General features: G+C 57.6%; 1 protein-coding gene across 6 annotated transcripts in view; it reads right to left on the minus strand.

Moving 5' to 3' along the window:
- Positions 1-526: 526 nt before the first annotated feature.
- FBLN2 (fibulin 2) overlaps positions 527-18,823 on the minus strand; it is a 73,256-nt gene continuing 54,959 nt past the window's right edge. For 2 of the 6 annotated variants that reach the window (XM_021069382.2, XM_084989535.1), the window contains exons 5-18: positions 18,269-18,449; positions 17,271-17,480; positions 16,555-16,668; positions 15,791-15,892; positions 14,077-14,217; positions 10,018-10,152; positions 8,388-8,525; positions 7,767-7,910; positions 7,532-7,660; positions 7,035-7,160; positions 5,083-5,199; positions 4,279-4,407; positions 3,319-3,442; positions 527-1,327 (exon numbers count right to left, since the gene is read on the minus strand). In XM_021069382.2, the coding sequence (XP_020925041.1) occupies positions 970-1,327; positions 3,319-3,442; positions 4,279-4,407; positions 5,083-5,199; positions 7,035-7,160; positions 7,532-7,660; positions 7,767-7,910; positions 8,388-8,525; positions 10,018-10,152; positions 14,077-14,217; positions 15,791-15,892; positions 16,555-16,668; positions 17,271-17,480; positions 18,269-18,449 (2,148 nt within the window). In that variant the 3' untranslated portion in view covers positions 527-969. The remainder of the gene's footprint in view (positions 1,328-3,318; positions 3,443-4,278; positions 4,408-5,082; positions 5,200-7,034; positions 7,161-7,531; positions 7,661-7,766; positions 7,911-8,387; positions 8,526-10,017; positions 10,153-14,076; positions 14,218-15,790; positions 15,893-16,554; positions 16,669-17,270; positions 17,481-18,268; positions 18,450-18,823) is intronic. The other 4 variants (XM_021069383.2, XM_084989534.1, XM_084989536.1 and 1 more) reach the window with 3 other exon arrangements.

Consider the following 18,823-nt stretch of genomic DNA (forward strand, 5'->3'; position numbering starts at 1 on the left):
CGAGTGGCCTTGTCCTGAGGACACAGAGTCATAGGATAGATGATGAGCTGGATGGATTGTTAATGACTAACTTCTCGCTGCTTACATAGCCCTGGCATCGTTGGTGAGGTCATAATACCTTTGACGATGGCCAAATACAATGAAACTGAGTTACAACCCCTGAAGGACATACACCAATGGAAAACAGCTGGCCTGAGAAAGAACTGGATTTAGCTCATCGCTATGCTAAAGCGTTCTGCACAAGCTCATCACAAGGTGCGGACAGCAGTAGGTCGGAAGGTGACATAAGTAATACAAAATGGAGGCGTCCGGGGCGTCCGGTTCCTGGACAACATGCAAACAAGCCAGCTGAGGCCCACATTTGGAGGAAAGGAGGGAAGCGGGTGGGGAAGGCAGAGGGAGAGGATGGAAGCCACCATGTTCTCCCACAGTCCTTTCAACAACCCCAAGTGAGGTCCAGGCCAGGGCCGCTTGACACCCAGCCACCATGGTCATGTGCAAACACTTCACAATAGGAAGCCAATTATCTTTTTCACTTTTTTACTTTAAAACCCTTTTGTACTATTTGAATATATATATATTTGCAATGTACATGTACTACTTTTATAATTAAACAAAAACACTTAAAAATGATTTTCTTAAAAAAAAAGTGAAGAGCTAATCACAGTGGAACATCAGAGCATCATCTTTGGGGACAGGTCACCCAGTTGAGTCCAAAAGCTCCCACGTGGTCGCCATTTCCAGTCTTGGTCACATATAGACTCTGATCCTCCCACCCCACCCACAGGGCCCCTGGAACTACCCTCCAAGGCTCCCTCTGGCCGGGGAGAGACCAAAAGTGAGGAGTGAGTCGGCAAAATTAAGTTACTTTACAGGGTGGGAGCAAACCCACTGCAGCACCCGCCCCCACCCAACGCAGACTGTCGGGGGAGGGGGAATCCGGGCTCTGCGCACGTGGCCAGCCTTGCTTCACAGGGCAAAGGTGGTGAAGAAGATGTGCATCTTGGCCAGGAAGGTGGTGACGGAGCCCTGCCGCCAGAGCTTCATCTCCACGTCCAGGGCAAAGTCCCGCGGCTCGCGCACCGACCGCTGCAGGAAGACGACGCCCGTGTAAGCGTTGAGGCGGCGCGTGCCAAAGTACCCCTCCTCATTGCCCTTGGTGATGGTCAGCGCAATGGTATCACCAGCGAAGGCGGGCACCGGGCTGATGCGGAAGATGTGTGCGGGCACCAGCAGCCCAGTCTGGAAGTTGAGACGGTAGTGCGTAATCCGCGCAGGAGCGTTCTGGCACTCCACGAAGTCCTGGCACAGGGTGCGCTCACACTTCCTGCAGGGCAGGGCAGTGCTGGGCGTCAGCGGTGGTGGGGGTGGGGATCCACCCACCCGGACATCCCCAGTCCACCCTCCGCAGGCAAGCATGCATCCTCTGCAGGCCACCAGACCTCAGGACCTCAGCTTCCTCCTAAAACCGGTTGGTAGCCTTGCGGTTTAAGGGTGGGTAAAGGGAGAGTGTGTAAACAGGCAGTGCTCAGCACGTGCAGGCAGGGACTATTGGCAGCTTGCACTGGTCCTCTCCTTCCTATTTTCATTCTGATGTTCCTCCTTCCATTTTTGCCCTGCACATTGCCCATCTGCATGGGTCCCCTGGCCAGGGTGTTTGTGTTGTTCCAATCATTTTTCAGATTCCCTTTTCTTCCATAACAGACTCTCCTTCAGAGCCATTTCCCCTTCTGACGTGGGATGGCCCACTCTCTCCCTCTCCCAGTATCAGAGAGCTCAAGGCACACCTGCGCCAGGGGAAGCCTGGGAACCCGGCCACAATAAAGGACAATGACTACAGAACCTGCACCAAACCCTGTGGAGCCCCAGGCTTCAATTTCTAAGCACAGCAACAATTTGGTCTCTTCTTGGTGCAATAAGATACTGTGACCTCCATCACTACATCCCTATCTCAAAGCTCGGTGCTTCCAAAACGGGACAATGCTCGGGCTCCAGGCTTCAGCCTCTCTAGAGCACCGTCTGAGTCCCTGACTGGAGAACCACAGTGCACAGCCACGCAGGGCCTGGGTACAAGGTCGCCAACACATGGAACTGATGCAGCACCAGGCCATGCCACACACTGGGTAAACTCAGGACGGGTTCTCACTCATCGAGTGAGCACACCCACCCTGGGGGCGGCTTTACCATCACCCCATGTTGCTGACAGGGCAGCTGAGACCCAAAGAAGGGAGATCACCTGCCCATGGTCACCAAGACACACTCACCTAAGTGTCCCAACACACCTGCACATGGCCACCCCCCAGCAGTTGGCAGTGTGTGTACTGGCGAACAAGGCACAGTGCCAGCAGGACAACCAGGAGGTAAATCACAGGTGCAAATATGCTAAGAAGTGCCACCTGAGGCGGGCTGCATACACAGACTCGAAAGAGGGCGGCGAGGCAGAGAAAGCAGGTGTCGAACAACCAAGCATATCACACGACAGCAGAGCCCAGATGAGAGGATGGACATGCCAAGTACTTTACAGAAATGCACATTTAGCAAGCAAAGGACAGGAAACATGGCCAAACACCAGGAGGCGTCAATGGGCAGTGTAGTCCCCAGCATGCAGCAAGATGGCCCTTGGTGTTTCACCTCTTGGCAGTCATACCCTGTTTGTCCCTTCCCAGGGTACCCCCACCCCACTGCGTGGCCAGTGGCAGAAGTGATGATATGTCACTTGAGGTTAGGTTACAAAGGACCATCATTTGCCTTCTCGACGACCCCTGCTGGAGAAGCCCCAGCCCAGGCAAAGGCCCACATAGTGAGACGCTGAGGTTTCCCGCCCAGAGCCACGAGTGGGCAGTGGGATCTGCAGCCCATCAAGCCTTCAGATGACACAGCCCCATGAGACCCTGGGCCAAAACCACCCAGCTAAACTCCTTCTTAGCTTGTGACCCTCCAAAACTGCGTGAGATAGTGACTACTTGTCACATTAAGGTGCAAAGTGTTGGAATGAGACAAGAGACAACTAACGTGGTGTGTGTGTGTATGTGTGTGTTGGAGAGGGGGTGGGGGGGACCAAAGTTTTTGTAACTCTTCTTCCTTTCATTCATTCTCCAAACTTTCTGCAAGGTGTTTTTTTGTTTTGTTTTGTTTTGTTTTGTTTTGTTTTGTTTTGGAGCCATATATGGCTAATCAGACCACAAACCTGGCAGTGGGGCCTGTAAAGAGCAGAAGGTGGCGAAGGCAGGGGCCACCGGTCACCTAGCCTCTGCCCTGGGCAGCACAGGTTCAGAGCAAGGTCCCCAGGCCCAAGGCCAGGCAGGATGGGGTACTCACGTTTCAGAGACGCGGACATAGTTGGGAGGGCAATCAAAGCGCAGGCAGCGGAAGCTGCCCTGGATGTTATGGCAGGTCTCGGCCTCGGAGCAGTTGTGGGTGCCCAGTGCACACTCGTCCAGGTCTGGAGGGAGCATAGGAAGGCGATGGGAGGGTCCCCCAGAGCTGGAGACCCTCATCCGAGCCACCCTTACCCACCCTGGCACTCGGTCTCTGAGTAGCTCATCCTGTGGACCCTTGGTTCACATGCCACACACCCCATCTCGTCCCCTCCAGACAGCAGCCAAGGCCCTGGGAGCCCCGTGTGGTGCCGATGCAGGCACATGTGACATCCAGCCATTCCCAGACCCTTCACGGCCAGGGATGAGGGGTTAGGGAGAAGCTTCTGAACCAACAGGTTTTCAGCTTTCAAGAGCAAAAGTCACTGTGGTGTCTGAGCTCTGAGAAGCCCACACTGTTCTGCCATGAGGCAGAACATGGCCTCAGTCTCAAAAATGAAATCATGCTCTAGTAACATAAAGCTATTTACAGAGGGCAAAATCCTCATCATTTACAGAATCCATACTGATTATTTTTCAGGTTAAAAAGCAGAGAGCTCTGTAGCTAGGAAGCTCTGGCCAACCTCTGGGACCCCTGAGGCTCCTCTTCTCCAGACTCTTCAATGGACAGGTCTCCTGCCTTTCAGAACCAGCCAGGACCCCCATCCTGCTCCTGGGGCAGGACCCAGAGCGGAGTCCAAGCCTTGAAGACTCTAGGCTGGCTCAAGCAGCAGAAAGACTGCCACCTCCCTCATCCCAAGCATAGACCTCACTTAATGTGGCCTCCAGTGGCTCATGTACTTGGTGTCAGAGCCGCAACCACATGGCAAGCTGTGGTAGGCTTTCTATGGCTGCTCGGAGGCTGCCTGAAGCCCCAGAGGTGAGGTGGTTGGGGGGGGGGGGGGGCAGACCCGTCACTCACCCTTGCAGGACCTCCCGTTGGCTGTCATGGTGTAGCCACGCTCCGGGCATGCACATTGGTAGCTCCCTGGCACGTTGATGCAGCGGAAGGTGCAGAGGACGCCGGCACCCTGAGCACACTCATCAATGTCTGCCAGAGAGAATTTCAGCCCCTCTTGAACCCCTGGGACCAACCGCTGGTGGTCAGCCTATCCCTGCCACAGCTGTGGCGCCTGAGGGCCCATTTTACAGATGAGGACAGCAGGGCAAAGAGGAAGAGAATTGCCCAGAGCTACACAGCACACAGGAAGCCACCACAAGGCCTTCTCCCTGGGGCTGCTCCATCACTGCTACGACCAGCTGGGGCCAACCAGGTAGGAGCAGGGCCCGGACAAGAACCAGCAGACTCCCGCACAACACAGGTTTGGACTGCACAGCTCTGCGTACGCAAGGGGTTTTCTCAATAAATACTGCAGTGCTGTGTGGTCCACCCTTGGGAACCTTGGATACAGAGGGTCAATCGTAAAGGTAGGGATTTTCGACTGGGGGTGGGAGGGAACCCTAACCCCCACGTCGTTCGTGGGTCAGCTGTATTTAACTCAATAGTTTATCCCGCTGAGGTCAGGACCATCATCTCCACTCTGCAAGGGAAGAGCCTGAGGTCAGAATGGGGAAGCATTTGCCTAGGGTAGCCCTGCCAGGATATGACCTCCAATATGACACTAGGCTTCTGTGTGCCCTGAGTGTCCCTGCCCAGCAGGACTCTAGGACCCAGCACATGGGAAGCAGTGCCTCTTGGAAGGGGCCCTGGGCAGAGCAGCCGCACCTATGCAGGTGTGCCCGTCTTCGGCCAGCTGGTAGCCCTGGCGGCAGTAGCACTGGTAGGAGCCGTAGATGTTGGCGCACTCTTGGCTGCAGCGCTGTGCCTCACACTCGTTCACATCTGCGAAGAGACCAGCCAGGGGATGTGGGGGGGGGGGGGTCCTCCCAGCCCAGAGATGGGGGCCAAGGTCCCACCTCATCAGGAGCCTATCTTGAGGGACTTTTAGTTTCAGCCTCCCCTTTGGGTCACTGGGGGCTTGGAGGCCCAGAAAAGGACAAGAAGCCTGCCCGTGGCATGCAGCTGAGGCAGGGCCAGCAATGGGGCTTGCTGGTGGAGTCCCGGCCTGATGCCTAGAGGAGACAGTCACAGGGCTCACATCCAGGACTGGCCCTAAATGGGCGTGGGTAAAGGGCAAGAGCTGGCACGAGAGAGCTGGCTGAAGGTGAAAGTGAAGGGAGGGAAGATGGATCCCAGGGCCGTGAGTTCCCTGCAGGAAGGGGTGTGTCTCTCACTCATCTAACCCAGACTTGCTGAGCTCTGCAAGCTATAGTCCTGAGCTGAGCTTGGGGACGCAGCCATGAACAAGATGAACTTTGTGGAGCTGGCATTCGCGTGTACACTGGGGGAGAGCTGGGGGCAATAATTAAACAAATGGAATAACTAGTATGTCAGAAGGTGGCACGCACTTTGGATCAGGAGCAGTGTTGGGGGCTAGAGTCCTGTAGGATCTGGGGAAGCCTTCCAGGCAGAAGGCACAGTGAGAGCAAAGGCCTTGAGCTGGGAGTGTGCCCGGTGCACACAGAGAAGAGCCAGGAGGCTGGTGTGGTCGGAGCAGAGTGAGTGCGGAGGGGGTATAGGGCCTTGCAGGTCGCTGTCTGAGCCACGAACCCCAGGACCTCACAACATACTCAGTGTTCACATAAAGTGTCAAGAGGATGATGGCCAAGAAGTGAATAAATGAACCTTCCCTCAGCTCTCTGGGCCCAGCCTGGCGGGAGAGGGGCTCTCAAGGGACTGTGACACAAATGAGCGAATGGGGGCAACAGGTCTGTTTAGGGGCCTGTCCATGTGCCGTCCTACATAGCAAGCCTGCACGCTCCCCTGCCCCAGGCAGGTCCTGTCCCACAGGAGGCAGAGGGAGGGGCGCAGCCTCCCCAGGCCTCTCAGCAGACTCACCTCCCCAGGAGAGAAAGGAGGAAAGCACCTCCAGGCTGCAAAGAGCTGGGAAAGATGGGGCCAGCCACACAGGGTGGAAACCCCACATCCCCTTCCCTCACTCAACCCCCACCCCTTCACCAAGCAGCCTGGGAGCCCCCTCCACACCAGTCCCACCAGACCTGGTCCAACCACACCATGAACACAAGGGGGAACAATGTGACAGCCCCTCCCACACTCCTCCATCAACTACAGGCTCATCCCACGTAGTGAGGACTCAGCCTCAGGTCCCACCCCTTCACGTGCTTGGTTTAACTCAGTGTGTTGTTTAAGTTTAGTTCCATCAGCAACGTAATAAAACCAGCAGATGTTATGTAAATATCTACATTTCTGGCATCTGGAGAACCAAGTCAGGTCACTCTGGATGTCACTGCCCGGTGGCATCATCAGGGGTACTGCCAGGCCATCCAAGTGGCCATAGGCCTAACTCCTGTCTCACTCTGCTCCCTGCCTGTACCCCAGGGCACTGCAATCAATGACCAGGATCAGAACCGTCCAAGAGGCAGGGGCTGGGCTGCCACACCTGCCCACGAGGAGCTCCCCCCCCCCCCCCCCCCCCGCCGACTGGGCGCTGACAACAGACACCCAGCCCCCAGTCTGAGATGGCTGGCAGGTCCCAGCTGGGGAGGGGGCTCTGGAAGAGAACAGCCAAGTAGCTGAGGCCAGGGCAGGTCTGGATGGATGGCAAGGGCTGGGGGCAGGGCTTAGGGCTCTGCAGAGAGCAGTACAGAGTCCAGTACCTTCACAGTGCTTTCCATCGGCAGCCAGCACAAAGCCAGAGGCACAGGAACAGCGGTAGGAGCCAAGTGTGTTCTCGCAGGTGTGCTGGCACAGGCGGCTGGGAGAGGCCCAGCACTCATTCACGTCTGGGAGGGTGGCAGGTACAGGGTGGGCTTCAATGGGGGCAGGGGTGGACTGGACGCCAGCTCCCTCAGCCCTGGAGAAGGAGAGGGACCCAGGAACCCAGAAGAAGGCAATGGGGAGGGACTGAGACAGGAAGAGGGAGCAGAAGAGGAATGCCACAGAGGTACTGGAGGGAGACCAGAGGCAGAGACATGGAACAGAGAGACACAGAAAAAGGGTGAGAAAAGAGAGTGATGAGGACAGAGTCCCAGGTGGACAGGACAGCAGGAAGGCAGTCAGGCCCAGAGAAAGGTCAGAGAAAGGCTGGTCTGGGGGAAGGGCCTGGACACCTCTCAGGGGAACTGGCGGGTCCTAACCACCAGTCCCCACCTACCAATGCAGGTCCGGCCGAAGGCGTCCCGCTGGAAGCCAGCCTTGCAGTCGCATCGGTAGGAGCCAGGGAGGTTGTGGCACACCTGGGTCTCGCTGCAGTGGTGCACGCCTGTCTCACACTCATTCACATCTGTGGGGCAGGTAAGCATGCACCCTGAGGCCTAGGCTCTCCCCTGCACGGGTCCCCCACTCCCAAGAAGCCAGGAAGGCCAGGGCCAGCAGGAGGTGGGCCTTACCCACACACTTGGTCCCGTCCTGGCTGGCATGGTAGCCACGCCCACAGATGAGCGGGTTTCTCTGGCACGTGTAGGAGCCCACCGTGTTGACGCAGCTGAAGCCAGGCTGGCAGGGCTCAGAGAGTGATGTGCACTCATTGATGTCTGTGGAAGCACATGCAGGTGACAGGGAGCCCAGTGCAGCCCCTCCCCAGGTCCCAGCATCAGAGTCCAGGGCTGCACCAGGAAGTGGCCAGTCCTAGGCCCCAGACCAGCCCAGGTCAGGGCTGTGAGGTCAGACTGTCCAGCCTGGGTGTCCCAGGGCCCGAGGAGCTTTCCCTCCCGGAACTCAGGCACTGCTGGTGAGGTTAAAAAAATAGAATACACTTTCACCTAGTCCAGGCCCACAGATGGGTAAACTGAGGCCACAAGAGAAGTAACTCAGTGAAGATCTGACAGCTCAGGAAATTAAGAGCTTCCATTCTACAAGTGCGTCCTGGGCCCAGGCACTGACACTGTGGCCACGAGAAGGAAAGAGCAAGCCAGGCCTCCCCAATCTCTAAAGCCCTCAGGGCCCACCCCCCAACCAGCCCTCCCAAAGACCCCCAGGCAGGGCAGACACAGCCCTTCCGGCCCCCTCACCCACGCAGTTGCCCTCAGGGTCCTGCAGGAAGCCGTCCATGCAGCGCTGCCTTGGCTGGCAGTAGAAGGAGCCCTTGGTGTTCTGGCACGTGAAGCCCACCTGGCAGCTGTGCGTGCCCAGCTCACACTCATCCACATCTGCCACACAGACCAGGCTGGGTGTCAGGTGCAGGTGGGCCCCCAGGCCCCTGCCCACACACCCCTGCCATGACTTCAATGGTCATCCATGGTCTTCTGCATCCTGGGATGCTGCCATGGCCCATGCCAGGAGCAATGATGTCACCCCTTTGACTGAGCTCCGCCCAGTGCCAGGCGCAGTACCAAGCACTCTGAGACTACTTATTTACTCACATTAATCCAGAAGCAGGGACTCTAATGAGCCTCCTCCTTCACAGAGCAAACCGACGTACAGAACAAGAAGTCAACACCGGGTGCTCACGGGGCAGCTGAGACTCCCTCGGTCTCATTGATGGCAGACCAATGATGTGCATCTGTCTGCAGTCCATCCATCCACCCACTTTGGTTTCCAAGGTTTCTACCACTTTCCCACAGCAGCCCAGCCACAGGTGTGAGCCAAAGGCCTGGGCTCATCTCCCAGCTCATCCCACCTCTGCTCAGTGCCCAGCTCAGGGCCTCATAGTGGGTGTGTCTATCCACCCCCTGAGCTCAAGCCAGACCTCAGGGCCACTTCCCATCTCTATATTCCTTGCAGCAAGGGAACATGTCTATGGGTATCACCTCCTGGGTGATTCTTCTGAACGCTTTTAGTTAAAAATGAAACACTTCCTATCACGTGTGAAGGAGACTCCCAACTCCCTGCCCAACTGGGCCTGCGAGCCCTGCACCCCGCTTCCACCAGCAGTGTATCCCACCAGACCTTTCTGTCTTTGCGCAAAGACCCCTCCCCTGCCTAAGGGCCTGGCACTTGCTGTTCCTTCTGCCTGGAAAACCCTTCCCAGGGTTTCTCATCCTGCAGGTTTCTACCTGGACATCACCTCCAGGGGGCTGGCCTCTTTGGACTTGCACCTATAGCACACCAGCCCCAGCCACCCACCATCCTGGTGTATCCCTGCACCCCCGCCCCCTCATCAAGAGGTCGGCAACAAGAACACACCCCCACAGGCACCCCTGCCACCTAGAATCCTGCCAGGCCCCTAAATAGAGCTGGAGAAGCATCTGTTGAAACAGATTAATGGAAATTCTCTCCTCTTAGGAGGTTAGAATTCTCTGGAAGAAGGACAGAAGTGACCCTTCTATGGAGCTCCACCTCAGCGTATAAACAGGGAAACCAGGGCATAGGGAGAGGAATAACTGACCTATACACTCACCTTGCCCCCACCAGCCCCCAGCCGTGGATGCCCACCTCTGCCCTAAACACCATCACCTGGGGTCTTCCTACAGGCAAAAAACCCAAGTGCTGGGAGCTTGCCAGAAGCAAGACTCTGGGCGGGCCAGGGGCAGGTATGGTCCAGGGCGGGGCAAGATGAGCGGGGCCTCCAGCCAGCCCTCCTCCCCTGTGCCAGGAGCCCAGCTGCCAGTCAGGAGGGAGGGCGGGTCAGGAGGCTGGGTGGGGAAGGTCAGGGGCAGGGTGAGGTGGGTGGGGGCGGGGTCTCCAGCTGGCCTTCCTCACCTGTACATTCGCCATCCTTGAGCATATAGCCAGGCTCACAGGTAAGAGCCTTGTAGCAGCGGAAGGAACCCACCGTGTTCACGCAGTGCTCGCTCCGGCTGCATGTGTGCATATCCGTCACGCACTCGTTGATGTCTGCAGGAAGGGCAAGGCTGTCATGGGCTGGGAGATGCCCCCAGAAGGCATGGAGCCAGCCAGCCCTGCCCTCAAGGTGCTGGTCTCCCACAGAGCAGCACAGTTGAGGCTGATGCACCCCCCGACTCTGTCTGTGCAACCACTCATTCAACAAAGATTTATGGAGCACCTGCCAGGTGCCAACAGCACTACACTTGACCCCACATGTATGTCGTGAACAGGACTGACAGAAACCCTGCTGTGGTGGGGACTCTCGGAGGAGGCCCAACAGGTAAACACACCTAACAGGGAGGGAGATCATAAGCCTTGTGGATGATGCAGGGGGTGAAGGAGACAAGGATGCTGAGGTGCAGGGGGTGGGCGCCACTTAAGTAGGAGGTCGAGGAAGGATCCTCAGAGCAGAGGACATGAGGTAGCATTTGAAGAGGTGACAGGATGAGCCCTGCAGGTATCCCAGGCAGAGGCGACAGCCTGCCAGGATCAGGGGATGCCCCCAGGGGTGTGGCTGCGGGGATTGAAGGGTGCTAGGAGATGTAGGGAAAGGTGGGAGCACAGAGGATTCCAGCAGAGGAGGAAGTGAGCTGTGACCTTGTCTCCTGGCTGAGTGCCAGTACTCCAGAGGTAAGGGGTTATTAGAATAGGAGATGCTGGGTCCTAGGCTGCCATCTGAGCAGGCGAGGAGAAGCAGCTGGGTTCTGGAAGTACTGTGAAGGTCAAGCTGACAAGATCTGTGATGGAGAGGACAGAGAGAAAAAGGGAAGCCAAGAGGTCTGCAGAGCTTCCACGCAGACCTCTTGAGGTGAGGGCTCCCGGGTCTGGGAGGAGCAGGCCGGAAGTGTGGGGGGGCTCTTGTGGTCACATTGAGTTTGAGAGTCACAGAAGGGGTCTGTGTGGAGATATTGGGAGTGGTCACTGTTGAGGTCACCTGAAGGACAGGACACAGAGGCCAAGGACTGACTCCAGGGATGAGCAGCTGGGGAGGGGAGAAGCCAGCAAAGGAGAGGCAGCATCAGGGAGGGCAGACGAGACCCAGAGAGGTAGCCAACTCGGACGTCCCTGCAGGCCAGGTGCAAAGGATGCGTAGATGACACCCACCTGCCTCCCCCAAGCTTCACCTGGCACGGGAGACACACAGCCTGCTGATTTGTTCATTCCCTGGACACAGCTTAACCAGCACCTATTCTATGCTAGGCCCAGGTGGCCCAGTGGTGTGTTGGCCACAGCCTCTGCCGTCAGGGAACTGCCTGCCAGCAGGGGAGGCAGGACAAGTTGGGGGAGGCAGGAAAAAAGCTGCACAGTGCCTGGCCCAAGCCAGAGCACTGGCCACTCTGGGTCCTGTGCTGTCAGAGCTTTTGTCAGGGAGCAGTGACGGCTGAGCTGAGCCTACAAGGATGAGGGAACCAGGGCGAGATGAGGGGGCCAGGGCTGCGGGGTGAGAGAGCCTCCCAAGCTCACAGGTGAGCCAACTGGCATACAAGCCTGGCTAACCCTGTTTTGGGTAGGGGTAAGGGGAGGAAAAGGGGGAGTTCTTGGCCCGCGCTTTCCAAGGAAGGCTTGGCTCAGCCCAGCCCTCTGATTTATAGGCCGGATTGACAGAGGGAGACATGTTCCCAGGACCCCAGAAACATCACAGGCCAGGAGGCCCCACAGCTTGGGAGGAACCATGGTGATAACAGCAGACACCACTGGCTGAGGCTCACTAGGGATTGGAGAGCCTACAGGAACCGCCTCTCCATTGGCCTGAGATAAGGGGATGGGACTGGACCAGCCTGGATGTGGCAACAGCAATAACAGAACCAGGTCCAGCCCTTTCCCCGTGGCTGCAGAGTGGGCCCACAGCCAGGGGCTCCTATCCCCTCAAAGCCCAGCCCACCAAGAACACTTTTCCCAGGGCCCAAGATAGTCCTAGGAGAACAGGGCACAAAAGGCAAACAGCAAAGCACAGGAGATTCCCCACAAGTCTATTAGAAACCCTCTGGACTTGGTACCACCCAATACTGTCCCACTTCAGCTTATCTACCTCCAGTGATGGGGAGTTCACTACCTCTCCAGGCTGCCTGAATATAAGATACTTGCTCAGTCACAACAATGACATCAAACACTAGCAAGTTCTTCACGTGGACTGACTCATTTAATTGACACAGAGATCCTTTGAGGTGGGCGCCATCCCTCTCATTTCGCAGGTTAGGAAACTGAGGCTCAGAGAGGTTAAATAACCAATCTCAGGTCTTACAACTACAAAGTGGCGGAGCCCTCCAGCATGGCTGCAGAGGCCTAGTCTTCATCCGGGCGCCTGTCTCCCATCTCAGCAGGCAGGGTTAACGGACCACGCCTGTAGCTCACCAAGGCACCGCAGAAGACACGTCTGGAGATGAATAGGTGATGGACAGAACAGGTGCTCGCAGGTGAAACGAACACGTAAGTGGAACACAATGACAGAGAGGAGACCTGAGGTCTGTGCAGGGTAAGTAAGGAGGGAAAGACTGTAAGAAGGACCATAAACTTTGCTGAATGGGATGTACGTTTGCCCTTTGATCCCAGCACACATTTCCAACTGCCCATGGACCCCTTTCAGGACAAGGTCTTCTCTCCAGGCCACCAGGGAGGCCTGCACACCCACGTCCCGGGAGGGGTACTCCCAGGCCCCAGAGGGCCGTCTTCGCAGACACACAGAGAGACACAACCCACACAGGAGAAGCTGTCCCGCTGCCGACAAGGTGGCTCTGCAGGGCACATGTTATGCCGGTGGCTGGAGGCCGGGGGCAAACATGTCTGCAGTGGCCACTCAGCCCGGCACCGCAGGCCTGGGTGCCCAGCAGTGGAGGGTGAGGAAGAGGACATGTCCAGACTGGGCATGGTCCCCAAGCACAAAGATGACAGATGGGGGTCGGGCACGTGCCCTGAACGCACTGTGCATTCCTCCCTCCCTCAGGCCCTTCCCGATTCCCAAGTCCCAGCCATCCTTGGAGACAGTGTACAAGCCCCCTGCTCCAGGAAGTGTGCCTAGATGCTGCCGGCTGGAATGACCACTCCCTTGGCCCGTGTCCCTGCCATCACATTTCCTGCCCTGAGCCCCTGCTACTTTAGGTCCCTGTTCAGGTCCACTATGTTTTTTCCCTTGCGAAAACATCAGATCCCCCTCAGCCATGGGAGAGCACCAAGTCCTTGCTGCCCACAGAGCATGCTCAGGGCCGGCCTGGCCCAGCTCACAGGGGCACTGAGAGGGAGGAGGATGGACCCATCCCTGGGCACCAGCCCACCCAGGCATAGCTCCTGCCAGTCCCCAAACCCCTGGGTTAGAGGTGAGGAAACAGAGACGCCCCTGCACAGGGTCACACCACAAATGAACGCCTCGCTGGGGTGCAAAGCCACCTCTGTCCAACCCTGGCTCCACCCAGTTGCCTGGGAAGGGACTGTGGACACATCTAGGGACAATTCTAGCAGCTGATGCCATATGCTCACTGTGCGCCAGGCTCTGGCTATACCACAGACATATATATAACCTCCAGGGCAGAGCCGTGCCCTCGGTGCCCCCATTTTACAGATGATAAAACAGGGTCTTGGGAGGGTTCAATACCACAGAGATATCAGGGGCCCTGCTTGGAACCAGGCCTCCCTGTCTCCAGACCCAAACACCTGACCCTGCCACCCTCGTGTCTCTGTGACCTCATTTCAATGACCAGCCAGGTCCCACCTGGCTGGAGTTCTGACTCAGGCACGTCCCTGGGGAAGGCGGCTTCCCGGTGGTGACGGTGGACAAGCAGGACAGGACACCAGGACACAAAGGGTAAGACGTGGAGCATGGTGCTATGCTGAGAGCTCACATGTTAAGGGCAGACCCTTCAGCATGTGGCTGTGATGCAGGGCGCTGGGCGTGGAGCAGAGCAGAGGCCACGGTGGCGGCGGGCAGGGGCCCTGGCTTACCCACGCACTTCCTGTGCGGGTTGAGGAGAAAGCCCTCAGCACACAGCACTGTGTGGTTGACACAGTAGAAGGATCCCAGGGTGTTCACACAGAACTGTCGCCGGCTACAATCATGAGCACCCAGCAGGCACTCGTCTTGGTCTAGTGACAGCCGCGGGAGGAAAAATAAAGGGCTGTTAGAGGGGCGTGGCCTCCAGTGACAGGTGGGAAAACTGAGACCCGAAAGGGGGCAGGGGCCTTCCCAGGGCCTCCTAGCCCCTCAGCGGTCCCTCTGGGCTTTGGGCCCCTTCTGAGTTTATCCATTTGGAGCAGGAGCCCTAGTAAGAACAGGTGGCATGATGAGGCCTGCAATCTGGACCTTTAAAGACAATCTTGAGCTGTCATTGATGGTAACATGTTGGCTAGAGCCCAGCAGGACTCCTCTGCAGGGCAGGATGCACCCTCAGGCATCCTCTGTACCCTGTGTCCTGGACCCCATGGCCTTTACTGCTGGGGGTCCTGCAGAGAGGAAGGGAGGCCTAGAGGGACAGCAACACAGGCCCATGGCCTGAAGGGGTCCCAACCAGGACAGGTGCAGTCCTCACATCTTCAGGGCCCTGGGAGACAGTGGGAAAGCCAGATCTGCCCCCACCATCTGAGAAATGCTGTGTGCCCTAGGAAAATCTGCAGCCCTCTCTGGGCAGAAGGATGGTTTTTGTCCACACCAGAACTGGCTCAGACAAGGGGCTAGAGGTGGGGGTCTCAGCTTCTGGCAAGGATATGGGTCTTTTCTCAGACTTAATCCTGTTAACCCTGGACCTCCACCAGCGTCACATCTCCTGGACCTGAACCAAAGCATTTCCTGGACCATCTGCTGGCCCCATGCCTGTCCTACCTCCAGACCCAAGGAGCTCAAGGCCTCTCAGCTGCTCCCCAGGCATCACTCACTGTGATGATCATCTCAGCACATGCCGAACCCCATGGCCCCATTTCACAGTGGGAGGTCCCAGCCCACAGAGGTCCCACTGGGACAAGACACAGACAGAGCAGGGCACAGGTGACAACAGATGTACTTTTAGACCCTTCTGTGAAGGCAGAGTCACAAACATTCACTGCCCCCTCCTTGGTTTCAGAACAGCACAGAGAATTTGCCATCCAGCTGCCTGGCTCCCCATTGGCCAGTGGGAGGGATGTCCTGCCTGAGGACCATCGGCAGGCACTGCCCTCTGTCCTGGCTCCTTCCATGGCTGGAACAGCGGTATGGTGGTCACAAACAAACTCAGGCCACTCAGATAGGACCACCCTTGAGGAAAGCGCTAGATGGAGTGAGGTCCAGGGATTCTGGGGCTCTTCCCCAGACCTGCTGGGTTGGAGGTCCAGGGCGATGTGGACATCTCAGGATCTGTGGGGTCCCAGGCCCAGGTGACCCTGCCACACCCTGTAGTTTGAGAAGACCAGCTCCAGGGAGGGCAGGGCAGCATGATGGGAGTGGCAGGGCTGTGGCCAGCCCGCATGCCCAGCTGAGCTAAACACACAACTTGTGTGCAGGATATGAGAGGAGGCAGCTGCTTTAGCTGCTGACTTGCAGCTCGCTGTTAGGGCAGCTGAACCTGTGCCCACAGTGAGTTTTAGGCCAAAACCACCCCACCGCATTCGGCTTGTCTGTCCCGCTCCACACCACTGCAGGCCAGCTCAGGTGTGCACAGTTGCGTGGTGGCCCCCAGGTGACACTCACCTTCGCAGGACACGCCGTCTGCCATGATGGCGTAGCCAGGGAAGCAGGAGCACATGACGGTGTCCCTGATGACAGTGCACACCTGCTTGCAGGGCCCATTGTCTGCAAGGAACCACACAGAAATCAGAGACGAGCAGGCCGGTCCCTGCTTCCCTGCCCTCTGCCCAGCTTCAACCTACAGGCAGAGAGGCTGGGACCTGAGGACCCCACTCCTGACCCTTTTACAAGGTCAACCCTTCAATCCACTTCAATCCACTTCTACATCGGCTGGGGTCTGGGATGATGACCTGGGTCCTCCACCACCACTGGGACAAACCCCTCGCTCTGGTAACAGGGATGAGAGAGGAGACAGAGAAAGACAACAGGGAGGAACACAGAGGAACATGGCACAGGGGCAGAAGGTGGAGGAGAGGACGTGGGGGAGAGGAGGGAGGTGACGGAGAGGAAGACGGCAGAGGAGAGGAGGCGGGAGGCAGAGGACTTCTGTCACTGAACGCAGGCTCCAGGACTCCTGGGTGAGGGTTTCATGCTCTCCACTTTCTGGTAACTGAGACTAAAAGCAGCTGATGGGCCATCCTGGGTCACAGGCGCTTGCCCCAGGCTGCACCTCTCCCATTCTCACCTCTTGCAGCTCCTCACCTGACCTCTGACTGAGACACTAAGTGACACCCCCAGAAGCAGCCCTTGGCAGGGGCCACCTTGCACCCACCCAGCCTGGAGTGGGGGTCGGGGGGAGTCTCACTGCCTGCCTGTGGCTGGGTTACCTTTGCAGGTGTTGGGCTGTGGCACTGGCAGCGCGATGGTGTTGGGGGCCACCTGGGAGGATTCAGGCCTCAGCGCGGACTCCTCTGTGGTCTCTGGCTGGGGGCGGCCACCATCTGTCAGGGCGAGCAGACAGGAGGGGCCTCATGTCTTTAAGCCAGGCCTCAGGCCTGAAAAGGCATCACGCGCCAAGGGGCACTCAACAAAGGGGGCCTGGCCTCACACCCCCACCCCCACACCCCCACAGGAGAGGAAGCTGAGGCCCAGGGAGGCATGGGGCTCAGGCAAGGCCCATCTCACAACTAATCCAGCCAGAGGGAGATGGAGGGGAAAGTTTCTGGACTCAAAGGACTCTATCCCTGGAAGCTGGCAGGGACAAGTCCTTCTGGCCCAGGTGCTGGGGTAGACTCCTGGGCTGCCCTCCAGGGCTTGACCTCTGCAGGCCACTGTTAGGGGACACAGATCTGGTTGGTGGGGCCTCTGTAGCCCAGGTCCTGGTGCTGCACTTGAATTCAGGGCAGGGCACTGGGGCTGCCCTGCAGATAGAACTCCAGAAGGATGCCTGTTCATCTGGCTTCAAACCCATCGCTGGGGACTCCAGCACCTGCAGGTTCCAATGTGTGGGGTTGCGGGAGGGGAAGGACCCCATGGTCCTCAGCCCAGGAACACCTGCTCTGCTGGCAAGATCAGCGCTGGCCCTGACTGTCCAGGCCCTCACCTGGACGGCAGGTACGGCGATCATCCTGCAGTGAGAAGCCAGGAAAACAGGCACAGCGGTAGGAGCCCACGGTGTTGATGCAGAGATGCTGGCACAGCTCCCCTGGGAGAAGCAGGCACTCATCCTGGTCGTCGCCTGGCAGACTGTTGGGCAGCTCGGTCTCCGTGCCCAGCGACAGGGCCTCCCGGCTCGCCAGCTCTGCCTCTGAAACTGGGGTAGTGGTCTGTGCTCATGACGGGAGCCAGGTTAGTCGCAGCAAGTGGCAGAGACCACAAGCCCTCAGGAAATCAGATCAGGTCCTCACTAGAACTTTCTGTGTGCTCAGCTGAGACAGCATGATAAAGGATGGAGGGTTGGGTGAATGGATGACTGGATGGAGGGGTGGGTGGGTGGATGGAGGGGTAGATGGAGGGGTGGGCAGATAAATGGATGGGTGGGTAGGTGGAAGATGAAGGAAGGATGGATGGCAGGGTGGATGAAGGATGGAGGGATACCCGGATGGGTGGGTGGGTGGAAGATGAAGGAAGGATGGATGGCAGGGTGGATGAAGGATGGAGGGATACCCGGATGGGTGGGTGGGTGGGTAGATGGATGGTATGTGGCTGGATGAGAGGAAGGGGGAGTGACTGTTGGAGAGACAGACCAGAGAATGGGTAAAATAAGTGGGTAGATGGGGAGGAAAACTACGGATGTGTAGGTGAACAAAGAAATAGGAGTGTGGGTGGGTAGGTGGGTGGAGAGTGGGGAGAGATGGGTGGTAGGCAGTGAGTGAAGGAGTTGGTAAGTGGAAAATTGAATGAGATCACCATCTTGGAAATAAGAGGACAGTCCATCATCAGAGGCCACAGAAGAACTCTGTCCATCGTTAGAGAATTTGTGCCTCAAACCATAGACAAAGGAGGACCAGGGTCCCCACAGAAGGCAAGAGAGCATGCAGCCTTGCCCAGAAGCCCTGGCAGCTATCCCCAACCACCACCTGGCTGGGGAACATCACCCACCTCTCTGTGGTGCAGCCTCGGGCTCCGGAGGCCGACGGACCTCAGGCACAATGAGGGGGTCCTCGCCCTCACAGCAGGACAGCATGACGTGGTTGCAGGGGTAGCCCAGGTTGGGGTTGGACTCGCACGCCTGGCCCTCGGCCCGCACGCGGAGCCCCAGACCACAGCAGTCACAGCATTGCTATAGAGAGACCTGTGGTCACCGCCCAGCTCCTTTGGCCTTCCCTATGGCCTGAGAGCCCATGGGACTCCCTCAGGGCCCCTGGGCTCAGGGGAGGGCCTGATAAATGGAAGCAAATTCACCCCTGTCTTGTTTCTTCTGCCCAGGATGTGCTCTCTGGGGCAGAGGTGTCGTCTGTCCCCATTTCCCACGTCTGGCTTAGCTAATGCAAGTTTTTTGCAATAATTCATAAATGGCCTTTTGTGAAAACTACAGGTTAACACCCAGCCACACCCACTAACTGCCCGCATATTTACTAACAGACTCCAATTCTATTCAGGTGACCTAAAAGGCACCCTTGCTCAGGGTCCCTTAAAGTTACAGACAGGGTCACT

This window comes from Sus scrofa, chromosome 13, assembly GCF_054392235.1.
Source record: "Sus scrofa isolate SSC_HxYL_T2T_F1_AM1 chromosome 13, Sscrofa_HxYL_maternal_Yorkshire_Landrace_v2.0, whole genome shotgun sequence".
NCBI lineage: Eukaryota > Metazoa > Chordata > Mammalia > Artiodactyla > Suidae > Sus > Sus scrofa.